Source organism: Molossus molossus, unplaced genomic scaffold (assembly GCF_014108415.1).
Source record: "Molossus molossus isolate mMolMol1 unplaced genomic scaffold, mMolMol1.p scaffold_m16_p_2, whole genome shotgun sequence".
Lineage (NCBI taxonomy): Eukaryota > Metazoa > Chordata > Mammalia > Chiroptera > Molossidae > Molossus > Molossus molossus.
In genome coordinates this window covers 89,320,946-89,338,485 of record NW_023425355.1, presented here as the reverse complement: position 1 = coordinate 89,338,485, position 17,540 = coordinate 89,320,946, and the positions used below count along the sequence as shown (strand labels likewise).

Genomic DNA, 17,540 nt, shown 5'->3' with positions numbered 1-17,540 from the left:
GACCAGAAAAAACAATTCAAAGGATCAATGAAACAAAGAGCTGGTTTTTCGAAAAGATAAATAAGATTGATGGACCCTTAGCTAGACTCACCAAGAAACAAAGAGAGAGAACCCAAATACACAAAATCAGAAATGAAAGAGGAGAAGTAACAACCAACACCACGGAAATACAAAAGATCGTTAACAACTACTATGAACAACTATATGGCAACAAATTCGACAATCTAAGCGAAATGGACAAATTTCTAGAAACACACAGTCTCCCAAAACTATTCCCGGAAGAGATAGAAAACTTGAACAGACCAATAACAACTAAGGAAATTGAAGAAGAAATCAAGACTCTCCCAGCAAACAAAAGCCCAGGCCCAGATGGCTTCACGGGGGAGTTTTACCGAACATTCAAAAAAGAACTAACACCCATTCTCCACAAACTCTTTCAAAAAATTCAAGAAGAAGGAAGACTTCCAAACACGTTCTATGAAGCCAGCATAATTCTAATTCCAAAACCAGAAAAAGACACTACAAAGAAAGAAAATTACAGGCCAAAATCCCTGATGAACATAGACGCCAAAATCCTGAACAAAATATAAGCAAATCGGATCCAGAAATACATCAAAAAAATTATTCACCATGACCAAGTGGGATTCATTCCAGAGATGGAAGGCTGGTACAATATTCGCAAATCAATAAACGTGATACACCACATACACAAAATGAAGAATAAAAACCACATGATCATATCAATAGATGTTGAAAAGGCATTCGACAAAATCCAGCATCCATTTCTGATAAAAACGCTCGGCAATGTAGGAATAGAGGGATCATATCTCGATATAATAAAGGCCATTATATGAAAGACCTACAGTCAACATCATACTAAATGGACAGAAACTAAAAACGTTTCCATTAAGAACAGGAACTAGACAGGAATGTCCACTTTTGCCACTCTTATTTAACATTGTACTGGAAGTCTTAGCCACAGCAATCAGGCGTGAAGAAAAAATAAAAGGGATCAAAATTGGAAAGGAGGAAGTGAAACTGTCATTATTTGCAGATGACATGATATTGTACATAAAAAACCCTAAAGACTCCATCAAAAATCTATTAGACTTAATAAATGAGTTTGGCAAAGTAGCAGGATACAAAATTAACGTCAAGAAATCGACGGCATTCTTGTACACCAATGATGAACTCACAGAAAGAGAAACTGAAAAAACAATCCCATTTACCATCGCGCCAAAAAAATTACGATACCTAGGAATAAACTTAACCAAAGAAGGAAAGGACCTATTTGCAGAAAACTACAGATCATTGAAAAAAGAAATAGAGGAAGATATAAAAAAGTGGAAGCACATACCCTGTTCATGGATTGGAAGAATTAACATCATTAAAATGTCCATATTACCCAAAGCAATCTATAGATTCAATGCAATCCCCATGAAAATACCAACGACATATTTCATAGAACTAGAACAAATACTTCAAAAGTTCATATGGAACCAAAAAAGACCCCGAATAGCCACAGCAATCTTGAAAAAAAAGGACAAAGTAGGTGGGATCACAATACCAGATATCAGGTTATACTACAAAGCGACTGTAACCAAAACAGCCTGGTACTGGCACAAGAACAGGCATATAGACCAGTGGAACAGAACTGAAAACCCAGAAATGGACCCAAGGCAATATGCTCAATTAATATTTGACAAAGGTGGAAAGAGCATACAGTGGAGTCAAGACAGCCTCTTTAATAAATGGTGTTGGGAAAATTGGACAGCTACATGCAAAAAAAATGAAACTAGACCATCAACTTACACCATACACAAAAATAAACTCGAAATGGATAAAAGACTTAAATGTGACCCGTGAATCCATAAAAATTCTAAAAGAAAATGTAGGCAACAAAATTTCGGACATCATAAGGAGCAGAATTTTCACTGATACATCACCTAAGGCAACAGAAATAAAGGAGAAAATGAACACATGGGACTACATCAAACTCAAAAGCTTCTGCACAGCAAAAGAAACAATCATCAAAATGGAAAGGCAACCCACTGTATGGGAGAACATCATTGCCAATGATGTATCAGATAAGGGGTTAATCTCCAATATATATAGAGTGCTCATACAAGTCCACAAACGGAAGACAAAGAACCCAATTAAAAAATGGGCAGAGGAGCTGAATAGACACCTCTCCAAACAGGACATACAAATGGCCAAAAGACATATGAAGAAATGCTCAACATCACTAATCATCAGAGAGATGCAAATTAAAACAACAATGAGGTATCACCTCACACCTGTCAGAATGGCCGCCATCAACAAATCATCAAACAACAAGTGTTGACGAGGGTGTGGAGAAAAGGGAACTCTAATACACTGCTGGTGGGAATGCAGACTGGTGCAGCCGCTATGGAAAACAATATGGTGCTATCTCGAAAAATTAAAAATTGAACTTCCATTTGACCCAGTGATCCCACTGCTGGAAATATACCCTAAGAAGCCTGAAACACCAATCAGGAAGAATATATGTACCCCCATGTTCATAGCAGCACTATTTACAATAGCTAAGATCTGGAAACAGCCCAAGTGTCCACCAGTAGACGAATGGATAAAAAAGCTGTGGTACATATACACAATGGAGTACTATGCAGCGGTAAGAAAGAAAGATCTCTTATCCTTTGATACGACATGGAGGGTCCTGGAAAGTATTATCCTAAATGAAAGAAGCCAAGCAGAAAAAGATAAATATCACATGATCTCACTTATATACGGAATATAATGAACATAACAGTCTGAGGAATACAGTAGACCCAGACACATGGAATTAGGGCACAGACTGACATCCCTCAGAAGAGGGGATGGGGGGGTGGGGAGGTGGGAAGAGATAAACCGCAGAACTTATATGCATGTATGCATGACCAATGGACATGGATAACTAAGCCGGGGATGGGGTGGAGGTGGGATGGGGTGGGGGGTGCCAATGGGGTAAAAAGTTAAAATATCTGTAACAAAAAAAATAAATAAAAATTCATATAAAAAAAATGACCACTAATATGGGACAAATACCCTAGAAACCCAAAGGAGAACTGCAATAGACCACAAATAGAGACACTTGTTTCATGAGGGGGACTGGGTGAGGGTAGTGTGTCACATAAGATTTTGCTCCTTCTCAGAGGAGGAAGTAGATTTTGGGGTGACCCCTAAGATGGGATATCTGTCTTCATATGTAAGAGCTCAGATTCCAGAGATTTTCCAGAGAGGGATGATGAATAGGGCAACCAGACCAAGCAATTCCTTCACTTGTTTTCTCTCTACCATTTTTCTCACTGTCTTAAATTTGGAAAAATGATGACATATATCACTGCTCTAAAATTGAAGGAGGTCCTTCATCATTTCTGAAACGTGGTCAGTTATAGCCCACATTTTAAACCAGAAAGGAAAAGTAAGGCAAGTCTTTTACCCTCTTTGGATCCTAATGATAACAATAATTATGATGATAATAATCATGATCATGGTAACTGTAATAGCTCACATTTACTGAGTGTTTCCCATATGTTTGATGCTGTCTTAATTTCTCTTGACAACAATCCTAAAAGGATGTACTATTATCATTATTTATATAAAAAACAGAGGCTAAAAGATGTAAGCGACTTAGAAGTTTCTGCAGCTAGTAGGGAACGGATTTGAACCCAACCGGTACTAAAAAGAATTTGAATCCGACTGGTAGAGAAGTGATTTGAAAACAGGTGGTCTGGAAGAGACTTCTCTTGTAAGGTGGTTGGATGTATGTCACAATGTCATCACAATATTAACATGGCCCAAACAGAGCTCTTGATTTAGCACCCCCCCTGTACACACACACACACACACACACACACACACACCACTGTCCTAGTTTTGTTCAAGTTGGTTAGTGGCCTGTGAGCTGCTCAGACCTAAAAGATAAGAATTATTCTATGAGTTTCCATTTTTTATCCTACATATTTCCAATGCATTGGCAAGGAATTTGAGCCCTATCTCCAAGACATAACACAAATCTTTGTATTTATATCTCCATTATTGTGATACTAATCCAAACCTTAACATCTTACATCAGTCTTCTGACTTCCATTCTTCTTCCTCTATATTCCATTTCTCACCCAGAAGTTGGCCTGATCTTTTAAAAATAAAATCAGATAACATGGAAGACTACTGGTCAAGATTGATTGTGAAGTATGTAAATAGCTTGCCTCCTCTCAAGACCCCATCAAAATTACAACTAAATTATACAACAGCTACCTTTGAGAACCACCTGAAGACTAGTTGAACAGAACTCCTATAACTAAGGATATAAAGAAGAAACCACTTAAAGACTATTACGAGAGGCAGAGATGTGAAATGAGCTGGTCCCATACTCACATGTGGTGGTTAAGAATTAGGAGGAATATCTCAGTTGCATAGCTCCACCCTGAGGAGTGAAGAGTCCATGTCTAACACTGGGCTTCCCAGCTCAGAGCACCAGTGCTAAGAAGAATTCCCACAGTATTCAGCAGGGACTCACTCTGGGTGAGAGGGAAGGCTGCTATAGACCCAGGCATTCTCTTAAAAGCCCTGAAGGACACAGATTCACCCACTCATAATCACTCACCCTAAGCTCCTGATAAGGGCTGAAAAAGCACCAGGGACATCTGGGTAGGCACTAAATTGTCTGGCTTCTGGATTAGGGTTGGAGGGGAAGCTCTCTCTAGGACTAAAGTGCCTGAAAATGCTACTGTTCCTTTGTTGAACTTTCCCACACACACAGGCTACAAGCAAAAGTGGGCACCAAATCTAAGTCTCCCTTAACCTGGCTAACACAGTTCTAGCACCACCCTGGTGATTCTCTGAGACCCTGCAACACTCATTTCATGTGCTCGACCTGAGACACATTTGAAGGCTAATCCACACATGCATCTGGCCTGGGCTAGCACTGCAAACTTTTCTAAAATCTCTCAAAGATCCAACAAACCCCAAACAAGCAGCACCTGGCCTCAGCATGCCCTATACATCTTGCTAAGTGGCCACTAGCCCAGCTCTAGTGGCAGTCAGCATCAGTTCACAGCAGAGCTTCTCCTCAGCACCTCTAAGTCCAGCACAGGCAGCTACCAACCATCGATCACTTGGTAGATCCTACCAGGTAGCCCTGGGCTGGACACAGGCAGTGGCTGAACTGAGCTTGCACTGCAGTCCCTTCCAAAAATCCCAGAACCAGCATATCTGGTAGCTGGCTTCAGACTGCACCATGACACCACCCAATATGTGCTACAAGTGACACAACAAAAAGGTGGGCTGGGCAAGAACCAGAGGCTGACTAAAGCTATTCTCACTCCTTGGTTTAAGTCCCTGCACAACAATTAATCTGCTATAATCACAGCCAATCCTCATGGCCAGTCAGCCTGAGGGTCAATCCCACCCACTGATATGTCAACAACAATCAAGGCTCAATAACAACAGGAGAGCACAAGCAACATACACATGGTTCACACCTGGAGCACCTGGCTCAAGTGAACAGGGAGATTATACCACTGGACCCCAAAAGACACTTACTACATAAGGCCACTCTACCAAGATTGGGAGATATACCAGATCTACCTAACACACAGAAACAAACACAAGGAAGTGGCCAAACTAGGGGACAAGGAAACATGTCCTAAATGAAATAACAAAACAAAACTCCAGAAAAAGAATTAGAAAAATTGGAGGCAAGCAATCTACCAGATGCACAGTTCAAAACACTGGTTATAAGGATGCTCAATGAGCTTGGGTGATGAAGAGATACTCTTAGTGAGAACTTCAACAGAGATGGAAACCATAAAAATGGAGATAGGAATCATAAAAAAGGAGATAGAAAACATAAAAAAAAAAAAACAGTCAGAAATGTAGAATATAATACTGAAATGAAGAATGTATTAGATAGATATGACAACAGAATAGATAAAACAGAAGACCAAATCAGTAATTTGGAAGACAATTTAGCAGAAAATATCCAATCTAAACAGCATAAAGAAAAAAAGAATAAAAAAAAAAAAATGAGATAGTTCAAGGGACATCTGAGGCAATATGAAGTGTAACAACATTCGCACAACAGTGGTACCAGAAGGAGAAGAGAAAGAGCAGGGGATTAAAAAATTATTTGAAGAAGCAATAATAAAAAATTCCCTAACCCAGTGAAGAAAAAAAGACACATATCCAGGAAGCATAGAGAGTCCCAAACAAGATGAACCCAAAGAGGCCCCAAGACACATCACAATTGTAATGTAAGTTAAAGGCAGAGAGAATCTTAAAAGTGGTAAGTGGGAAGCAGTTGGTTACCTAAAAGGGAGCTCCCATAAGACTGTCAGATGACTTCTCAACAGAAACATTACAGGCCAGTGGGGGACTGGAATGAAATATTCAAAGTAATGAAAAGCAAAGACCTACCACCAAGACTACTCTACCCAGCAAGGCTAGCATTGAGAATCAAAGGAAAGATAGAGAGCTTTCCAGACAAGAAAAAGTTGAAGGAGTTTATCACCACCAAACCAGTATTATAATAAATGTTGGAAGGACTTAAGATGAAGCCCAGCTGGTGTGACTCAGTGGATTGAGCATTGTCCCATGTACCAAGAGGATGCTGGTACAATTACCAGTCAGGGGACATGCCTAGGTTGCAGGCTCAATTCCCAGTAGAGGGCATGCAGGAGGCAGCCAATCGATGTCCTCTCATCAATGTTTCTATCTCTCTCCCCTCTCCCTTCCTCTCTCTCTAAAAAAAATTTAAAAGAAAAAGAGCCCTGACCAATTTGGCTCAGCAGTCAAAGCTTCGGCCTACAGACAGGAGCGTCCTGGGTTCAGTTCCTGCTTAGGGCACGTACCTCTGTTACAGTTTGTCCCCAGCCCCAGTTGGGGTCGTGTGTGTGGCAACCACTCAGTGTGTCTCTCTCACATCAATGTTTCCCTCTCTCACTTCCTCCTTCTCTCCCTACCACTCTGTCTGAAGATAAATGCAAAAAAAAAAAAAAGTGTCCTCTGGAGAGGATAAAAAATAAAAATAAAATAAATAAAAAGAATCTGAAGACAATATCACAAAGAAAACGTTCTCACTGAGTATGGTAAACATAATAAAATCAGTGAATCAACAAACACTAAAACTTTTACAAACGTTAAAAGGCAAAAGTAGAAAGATCACGTGTAGTAAATTAAGGGATACACACACACACACACAAATTTAGTGACAAAAACATAAACATGGTAGGGGTGAATAAAAACAGTAATGATTTTAGAAAGTGTTTGAACTTAAGCAACTGTCAACTTAAAATGGACTGCTATAGACATAACTTGGTATATATGAAGTGCATGGTAATCACAAACCAAAAATCTACAAGAGATATACAAGAGAAAGGAGTTCAAACACAACACTACAGACAGTCATTAATGTACAAGAGAACAAGATAAGAGAGGAACAGAGAAGAACTACAAAAACAATAGAAAGGTAATCGATAAAATGGCAATAACTACATACCTATTAATATTTAATTTAAATGTAAATGAATTAAATAGTCCAATCAAAAGACGAATGGATAAAGAAGAGAGAGTACATATATAAGGTGGAATATCACTCGACCATAAAAAAGAATGAAATCTTACCATTTGTGACAACATGGATGGACCTAGAGGGTAATGTGCTAAGTGAAATAAGTCAGACAGAGAAAGACAAATACCATATGATTTCACTTCAATGTGGTATCTAAAAAACAAAATAAATGAACAAACAAAACATAAATAAACTCATAGATACAGAGAATAATCTGATGGTTGCCAGATGGGATGGGGATTGTGGGAATGGGTGAAAAAGGTAAAGGGATTAAGAAACAGAAATTGGCGGCTACAAAACAGTCATGGGGATGTAAAGTACAGCTTAGGTAATATAGTCAATAATCTTCTAATCTATGCATGGTGTCAAGTGGGTGCAAGACTTGCGGGGATCACTTCATGAGTTATATAAATGTCTAACAACTGTGCTGTATAAAACTAAAATAATATTAAATGTCAACTGTAATTGAACAATTTAAAACATTTTTAAAATCAGATCATGTCATCCTCCTGCTTTCCACCGCACTTGTAATAAAACTCAAACTTATTATCATGTTCCTCAAAGTTCTACATAATCTGCCCCCCTGCCTACTTATTGTACCTTAGTTTCTAGTACTCCTTCCCTTTTCACCTTATTGTAGTCACACAATGATATTTGTTCCCTGAAACTTTTTAAGGCAGTTACTACCTCAGGATTTTTACAGCTACTGATTCTTCTCTGTGTTGGCACCTTATAATTACTGTAGGTCTCTATCAAAAGACAGGTTTATCAGAGAGACCTTCCCTGACCACCCTGAATTTCCTGCTCCCACCAGCCATTAGCAAAGAGTCTATTTTATCATCTCCATGACATCTGTCTACTGTCTATTTCCCCTAATGTTTCCCAAGCACAGTGCTTGGCACATAGTAGGCACTTATTAAATGCTACTTAGTTAATAAGTTCATTGAACCTGAATCTGCCAGATTAATTATAATGACTAACTTTTTTTTAGAGACAAAATCTGTGAGTGCTATATTAGGAGAATACTAAGTGATCAATGAGGGTGGAGAGCTGCCTCAAATTTCTCCTGTGACAGAAGCCTTCTTTTATTCACCTGCCAAAATGATCCCTTCTCTTACTATGACCCAACAACCAGCCTCTGTATACCTTCTTTATATTACATCAAAACTACTTGTAAATAACTCTTCCAGGTGTGTTCGGATCTCCCCTCATCTTCTGAAATGCAGGAGCTGATCCTTTCTCATACACATATCCTAGCACAACCCTCTGCACACACTGCGTGCTTTAGCAATGCCGTCTAGTGGCTGAAAGACCAAAGGGGATGTAGCCTTTCAAAGAAAGTCCACATTGCCACAATGTGGGAGGGGCATACACAACATACTCACCCGTAGGGTCTGAGCCCTGAGGATACAAACAGTCCCCACTATATAAAACCGATCCTCCAAAGGAAGCTGAGTGGTAGATGATTCAATGTAGTTTGGGCTGGGGAAGAAGCGACTCAAAAGCACCACAGGCTCTAAGGGAGACAGAGACACACATGTGACAATCTAATAGAAAGGAAGGCCAGCTGCACAACAAGATGGATACCTGCCACATAAGTGTGTGTTTGCTAGGCCATCAACTACTTTCAGATTTCTGAGCCATGAATGTTTCCTGTCTTCCTTCCATTCTAGTCACCCTCCCCACCATGGTGTCTATCAAAACATGAAAAGTCATTACTGAGAAATAATTATTGTGAGTTCAGGGCAATTTTCATTCCTATGTTCTTACCCTTTCAACAATGTTTTAGTTTCCAAAAGAAATTTAGCTCCTTTCTGTTATATAGACCACATGGATATTAAATGTGTGCATGTTGTGTGCGTATGTAGTTAAGCAAGATTTCTTTTTTTCAAAAGGTATCTGACTTTTAGTTTCCAAGACACACAAAAATATATCAGTCATTGTGTGAGCTCATTTTTATTGTTTACTTATTCATTCATTCTATTCGTTTGTTATGTTTTAAGACCTTAGTGTCAAAGAACTGAGTTACTTATACTCATAGTTCGTGGCATATTATGAGCACAGGTAAAGTCTCTGCCTTTTTTTCTTCTCTTCCCCTCCCCCACCTAGACACCCACTGTCATCTGACACCTTTAATATATATCCTTGTGAAATATGCAGTTTGGTTTTATGTATATGTGTTTACAATTTACAAAAGTGGCATTGTGCTATAGAACTCATTCTGTTTCTTACTTTTTTCAATCAATTATACGGTTTTAAGATCTAATTATATTGTAGTATGTATGTCTTGAGTTCATAGCTTTCTTTTAGTTTATTGCGTTTAAATATTACAAAGTTTTCCATGTTGTATACATTTCCAAAAATTTACTTGTCCATTTCCCTAATGATGCACACCTAGGCTGTTTCCAACTCTCTCCTACCACAAACTATGTTATGGCATACATAGCACATGTGCCCTTAGACAAAGATCTCTCTGAAATTTTGTCTCCGGAATATTTCCACCTAGTTATGAGAATGCTGAGTACTAGGATAATCAACATAACTCAAATTCACTCTGTTTCTCAGGATGACTTATGGGATTACATTTCCTCAAGTGTATTATTTTCATTTCTCACATTCTCATCAATATTTGGTAATATTCACATTTCTAATTGTTATCATTCTGATGGGTGTACAGTGCTTCCGCATTGGTTTCTAAATTTTTCATTATTTGCCTAATAGTGAGTTCAAGCATCTTTTCACATATTTATTGGACTATTTATCCTGATTCAAACTCTACATGTTTTAATAGCCCCGAATCAGTGTTTATGTTAATCTGTCACCTTGCAGCTCCTAAAAACTTAAAAACTATAAATCTAAACCCCATATTCACAGGACACAGATCTGGGTTTTGATATCCTGTAAATGACACATTTTTTTTTCCCATTCAAATTCTGAGAAATGACAACCTTACTTTTCCTCTAGAAGAGAAGAAAGAGTTAACTGACTTATTAAGTCTCTAGGTTTTATGTGTGGGTTCTTGAATGAGTATTAGAACTCCTGACCTCAACCAATGAAACCTATGTATTATTTACAACCCACCTAAGCCACCACATAATAATCTTCCTCTTATCACTGTGGTTCTGTGCTTTATCCTTTAATTTCAGACACCCATGAACTTCCCTTTCTTTCACGCTTGACTATACATTAAACTTCTTTTATTATTTTATAAAAACAATTTCCTTGTTTTTGCATAAGAACCAACCTTAAGATCTCAGTCCACCATATTACCATATGACACCACCTTGTAAATGTCACTATCAATATTTTTAGGTATACCTAATGTCTGTAACCAAAACATGTGTTCAAATGGCTATCAGAGACTTTCGGAGTACTGGCAGCAGAAGGACATTATGTTAACAACAAAGGGCTACATACCCCATGAACTTTATCTAGATCAAATTAAAAACTGAAGAACGGACAGTATGACTCAGTGGTTGAATGTTGAGCCATGCACCACGAAGTAACAAGTTCATTCCCAGTGAGGGCACATGCCCAAGTTCTGGGTCTGATCCCCAGTAAGGGGCATGTAGGAGGCGGCCAATCAATGTTCTCTCTCATCAACATTTCTATCTCTCTCTTGCTCTCCCTTTCTCTGTCTCTCTCTCTGAAATCAATAAAGAAAATTTTTATTTCATTTAATTATGTAAATTTTATTATAAAACATATATATTTTTAAAATGTATTTCTTTATTTATTTTTGTTAAACATGTTTCTCCTTTTCCCTTCACTGATTCCCCCTTCCCTCCCGCCCTGCCCGGTCCCCAGCTTTGTTGTCCAAGCACATTGTTCACGTATACATGCATATAAGTTCTGTGGTTTATCTCTCTCCCACCACCCCCTCTTCTGGGGATTGTCAGTCTGTATCCGACTTCCACGTCTCTGGGATTACCTCATTCCTCAGACTGTTATGTTCATTACATTCCACAAATAAGTGAGATCATATGATACTTCTCTTTCTCTGTTTGGCTTGTTTTGTTTAGGATAATACTTTCCAGGTCCCTCCATGTAGTCTCAAAGGAAAAGAGATCTTTCTTTCTTACAGCTGCATAGTACTCCATTGTGTATATGTACCACAGCTTTTTTTATCCATTCATCTACTGATGTACATTTGGGCTGTTTCCAGATCTTAGCTATTGTAAATAGTGTTGCTACAAACATGGGGGTACATATATTCTTTCTGATTGGTGTTTCTGGCTACTTAGGGTATATTTTAGAAGTGGGATCACTGGGTCAAATAGCAGTTCAATTTTTAATTTTTTGAGGTAACACCATATTGTTTTCATAGTGGCTGCACCAGTCTGTATTCCCACCAGCAGTGTACTAGAGTCCCCTTTTCTCCACACCTTCGCCAACACTTGTTTGATGACTTCTTGATGGTGGCCATTCTGACAGGTGTGAGGTGATACCTCATTGTTGTTTTAATTTGCATCACTCTGATGATTAGTGATGATGAACATTTCTTCATATGTCTCTTAGCCATTTGTATGTCCTGTTTGGAGAGGTGTCTATTTAGTTCCTCTGCCCATTTTTTAAATTAGGTTCTTTGTCTTCCTTTTGTTGAGCTGTATTGACACTCTAGATATATTGGAAATTAACCCCTTATCTGATATATCATTGGCAATTATGCTCTCCCATACAGTGGGTAGCCTTTCTGTTTTGATGATTGTATCTTTCGCTGTACAGAAGCTTTTGAGTTTGATGTAGTTCCATGTGTTGATTTTCTCTTGTGTTTCTATTGCCTTAGGTGATACATCAGTGAAAATTCTGCTGCGTATGATGTCTAAAATTTTGTTGCCTACAGTTTCCTCTAGGATTTTTATGGATTCATGAGTCACATTAATATCTTTTATCCATTTTGAGTTTATTCTTGTGTAGGGTGTAAGTTGATGGTCTAGTTTCATTTTTTTGCTCGTAGCTGTCCAATTTACCCAGCAACATTTATTAAAGAGGTTGTCCTGACTCCACTGTATGCTCTTGCCATCTTTGTCAAATACTAATTGAGCATATTGCCTTGGGTCCATTTCTGGGTTCTGTGTTCTGTTCCACTGGTCTATATGCCTGTTCTTGTACCAGTACCAGGCTGATTTGTTTACAGTGGCATTGTAGTATAACCTGAAATCTGATAACGTAATCCCTCGAACGTTGTTCTTCTTTTTCAAGATTGCGATGGCTATTTGAGGTCTTTTTTGGTTCCATATGAAGTTTTGAAGTATTTGTTCTAATTCTGTGAAGTATGTCATTGGTATTTTGATGGGGATTGCATTGAATCTATAGATTGCTTTGGGTAGTATGGACATTTTCATGATGTTAATTCTTCCAATCCATGAACAGGGTAAGTGCTTTCACTTTTTTATATCTTCTTCTATTTCTTTTTTTCCATGACCTGTAGTTTTCTGCAAATAGATCCTTTATTTCATTGGTCAAGTTTATTCCTAGTTATATTAATTTTTTTGCCTCAATGGTAAATGAGATTGTTTTCTTAGTTTCTCTTTCTGTAAGCTCATCATTGGGGTATAAGCATGCCATCAAACTCTTGACGTTAATTTTGTATCCTGCTACTTTTCCAAATTCATTTATTAACTCTAGTATATTTTTGATGCAGTCCTTGGGTATTTCTACGTATAGTATCATGTCATCTGCAAATAACAACAGTTTCACTTCCTCCTTTCCAATTTGGATCCCTTTTATTTTTTCTTCCTGTCTGATTGCTGTGGCTAAGACTTCCAGTCCTGCGTTAAATAAGAGTGGCGAAAGTGGGCGTCCTTGTCCTGTTCCTGTTCGTAAGGGAAATGCTGTTAGTTTTTGCCCATTGACTATGATGTTGGCTGTAGTTCTTTCATATATGGCCTTCATTATGTCAAGATATGATCCCTCTATCCCACAATCCTGAGCGTTTTTATCAGAAATGGATGCTGGATTTTGTCGAAGGCTTTTTCGGCATCTATTGATATGATCATGTGGTTTTCATCGTTCATTTTGTTTATGTGGTGTATCACGCTTATTGATTTGCAAATATTGTACCAGCCTTGCATCACTGGGATGAATCGCACTTGGTCATGGTGCAGAATTTTTATGGTGTATTGCTGAATCTGATTTGGTAGTATTTTGTAAAGAATTTTGGCGTCTATGTTCATCAGGGATATTGGCCTGCAGTTTTCTTTTTTGTAGTATCTTTTTCTGGTTTTGGAATTAGAATTATGCTGGCTTCATAAACCGAGTTTGGAAGTCTTCATTCTTCTTGAATGTTTTGAAATAGTTTGAGAAGAATGGGTGATAGTTCTTTGAATATTCGGTAAAACTCCCCCGTGAAGCCATCCAGGCCTGGGCTTTTGTTTGCTGGGAGAGTCTTGATTACATCTTCAATTTTCCTTGTTATTGGTCTGTCCAAGTGTTCTATCTCTTCCTGGTCCAGTTGTGGGAGACTGTGTTTCTAAAAATTTGTCTATTTCGCTTAGATTGTCGAATTTGTTGCCTCTCTCTCCCTCCCACTTTATCTGAACAAGAAATGAAAAAATGTCCCCAGGTGAGGATAAAAAAAAAAACACAAAAATTAATTGCTTACCATCAGAAATATCTTTTATAGTCAGGATAAATTTTGCATATTCGTAAGTAAGGTTACCACCACTTTGAAGATTTCCTCTTTTCAAATGACAGCAAAATTCCATATGTTTTTCTATTAAAAATAACGGATATAAAAAAAGGCTACATTTGTACTTTACCATATTCTTTGAGATTATTTCATATAACTACCATCTTAGACTAGATTTTACAAAAATATTATTTTCTTTCCATGAACATTAGCACTTGCATAGTTATCTATGTTGTATCTGTAGAATGTGTTAACAGCTAGAACAGTATTTATATAATACTAATGCAATTATATAGAAGCCAAAACAGTTAGAGTCTATGATAAAGAACAAGATTTCATGTATAAGAGACTTGTAAACACTAGAAATATAATCTGTAAAATTATATTAATTCAAATTAACATATAATCAGCAGCTATATTGGCTCTAATGTCTTTATTTTTATTACTCTTCTTAGTGTTACCTGTTTCTTAAAAATCTAATAATTTACCATTTGAAAAAAATCTGTACCTGAGTTTGACACAGGAAATTTAAGACAAATCTTTTGGAAGACTTCTCTTTTCTCTTGATCAGGCAAAAGGCTCAGTAATTTTTTACCCACAATCTCATCCTCAAGAAAGAAAGAGAGAGATAATAAGTTTTGTTGTATGTGCTATTACTATTCATTTTATCTCCTCGCCCTCAGTAAGCTTATCATTTGTTCCCCTCAGCCATCATACGGTTATACCTGTTATACCTCTTAAAGTACTAATTCATATTACCCTACTCTGTGACTATCACCTCCTACCATTCTAGTGCACTCATGCAAGTACCACACCTCTCCAACAACTATGCCATCAACTGAGCATTCCAGTCCATTCCTATCATATTTTCACTGTGCATTATTTCCTTCAAATTGTCACATCCCTCCCTACCCAGCTCAGATTTCATCATCAATTACTATAATCAGTCCTATGTGCTCTTTCTCTGTGACATATTTGCCTGGAAAAATCCCAACTCTATTTAATTACAACTCTTCATCTCCCCTACACCTTCACCTAAGAAGCTGATGTGTATGGAGAAAAACCCACAAACGTGTTGTATATTATTTATAAATGGGGACTTAGCTCTGTCTTGAAATCATTATACATTTTCCTAGACAATTAACTCTGCGTGGTAATGATTTCTTGCCTTTTTCTTCTTTATTCCAACCTCAAACCTCATATCCAGCTGGGGATCTCATTTCTTATTTCAGTGAAAAACAAAGTGGGAAGGCAATGTCATTATCACCTTGCTACTAAATATACAAATTTATCTGTTCCTGTAGGTGAGACCTGCTTTTCCTCCCATTTCAATGAATAAGGTTTTACTTAAATCTAGTGGAGTGCCTCTCATACTCTCTTGATTATTCAAGAACATCATTTCAGAAAATTTCCATCACATCCACATCATCTCTCAACTCTCTCTAATGGGTCTTCCCCGTAGTATGCAAATGCTATATCAGGGATGCTGTAATACTATCTGTTATCTGAAAAACAACACAAAATCCAAAAATCCAAAACCTTCCTTGATACTACATCTTCTCATCCAGCTCTAACTATTTCTCTGGTCCACTTTAGAACAAAAATCCTTGAAAAGAACTATACTTGTGGCTTCTCATTTCTTCACCTCTCACTTTCCCTTGAAACCACCCTAATCAGATTTTTATACTAATCACGACACTTTTTTAAAGGTCACCAATGACCTGTACATTGCCAAATCCAATAGTCAATTCTATACTGTCATCTTAACTAACATCTCAGTATTTGGTGTAATCAATTCTTATGTCTTCCTTGAAACACTTTACTTGGCTTCCAAGACACTATACATATCTGTATATAATTCTCCTTTACAGTTTTTGTTTTATTTTTTAATCTTTTGCCTCTTCCTAACTACTTGGCATTGGAGTGCCCAGGGCCTAGTCATTGGACTACTGTCTACTTGGGTAGTCTCTTCCAGTTCCATATCATTAAATACCACCTATCTGTTAATGGCTCCCAACTTCTCCTCTTCAGTCCAGACTTATCCCTCAATTCTTCTAGATAACTCAACTTGAATGTCTAATAGAATTTCAATTTTAAGATACCAAAACAGTTCACTTGATCTTTTCCCTGACAATACTTGCTCCTCCACCAGTCTTCCTCATTTCAGTAAATAACACCACTCTTTACTCATTTGATTGTCTTTGACTTGCCTTTTCCCTCTCAAACCCCAAATCCAGCCCACTAGCAAACTCTATTGTTTCTACCTTCAAAAATACATACATAATCACTCTACTTCTCACCACTTGGTCTAAACCATCATCTGTAGCTTGGATTACTGTAATAGCCTCAAGTGGTCTCCCTGCATCCCATTCCATTCTCCACAGAGCAGGTAGAATAATCTACTTAAAACACATCAAACTTCTGGTCAAGATGGCAGAGTAGATAAGTATTATGTTTGGCTCCTCCCAAGACCACATCAAAATTACAACTAAATTATAAAACAGCTACCCTTGAGAACCACCTGAAGACTAGCTGAACGAAACTTCCATAACTAAGGATATAAAGAAGAAGCCAGACCAAAACTGGTAGGAGGAGTGGAAATTGAAGAAAGGGGAGGTCCCATACCCATGTGTGGCAGTTAAGAATTAGGAGGGATAGCTTGACTGTAAAGGTCCTCCTTGAGGAGCAAAAGGTACTAGCCCCACACTGGGCTCCCCAACATGCCAGAGCCATCAGTGCCAGGAAGAGGATTCCCCACAACATGTGGCTATGAAAATCAATGGGGATTCCATCTGGGTGAGGTGGAGGACTTCTGGAGTCCCAGGCATTCCTTTTAAATGGTTCCCACATGAACTTATTCATTGACAGACTAACTTGCTTTGAGCTCCAGTGCTAGAGCAGCAGCTCAAACTATACTAGGGACAAATAGAGCAGAAAATAATTTTCTGGCTACAGGGCAAGGGTTGGAGGAGCAGCTCTCCCCAGGAAAAAAGTGCTGGCAGGCACCACTGTGCTTTTTCTGAGCTCCCCCACCAAATACCCATTCTGGTACCAGCCTGAACCTCTTTCAGTAGCTGTTTATCACAATCTGCCAGCATATGCCCATTCTGGGATGTTCATAAAATATCTCAAAGTGTCACAAACACCAAATAAGCAGGGGCTGGCTCAGAGTACCCTTTACCTGTTAATAAGTGGCCCCTGGTAATGGTGGCAGTTGTCCTCTGTTTGCAGCATAGCCTCTCCCCAACACCTCATGTCCAGCATAGGCAGATACAAACCACAGATAACATGGGCAGTGGCTAACCTGGGGCTACACCC

At 38.2% G+C, this 17,540-nt stretch overlaps 1 protein-coding gene across 1 annotated transcript in view; it reads right to left on the bottom strand.

The window, feature by feature from the left end:
• The window catches only part of PASD1 (PAS domain containing repressor 1), a 129,066-nt gene that overhangs the window by 51,761 nt on the left and 59,765 nt on the right, over nt 1-17,540 (bottom strand). Inside the window, exons 6-8 of the mRNA XM_036270095.1 lie at nt 14,731-14,830; nt 14,196-14,306; nt 8,977-9,107 (exon numbers count right to left, since the gene is read on the bottom strand). Coding sequence (XP_036125988.1) covers nt 8,977-9,107; nt 14,196-14,306; nt 14,731-14,830 — 342 coding nt within the window. The remainder of the gene's footprint in view (nt 1-8,976; nt 9,108-14,195; nt 14,307-14,730; nt 14,831-17,540) is intronic.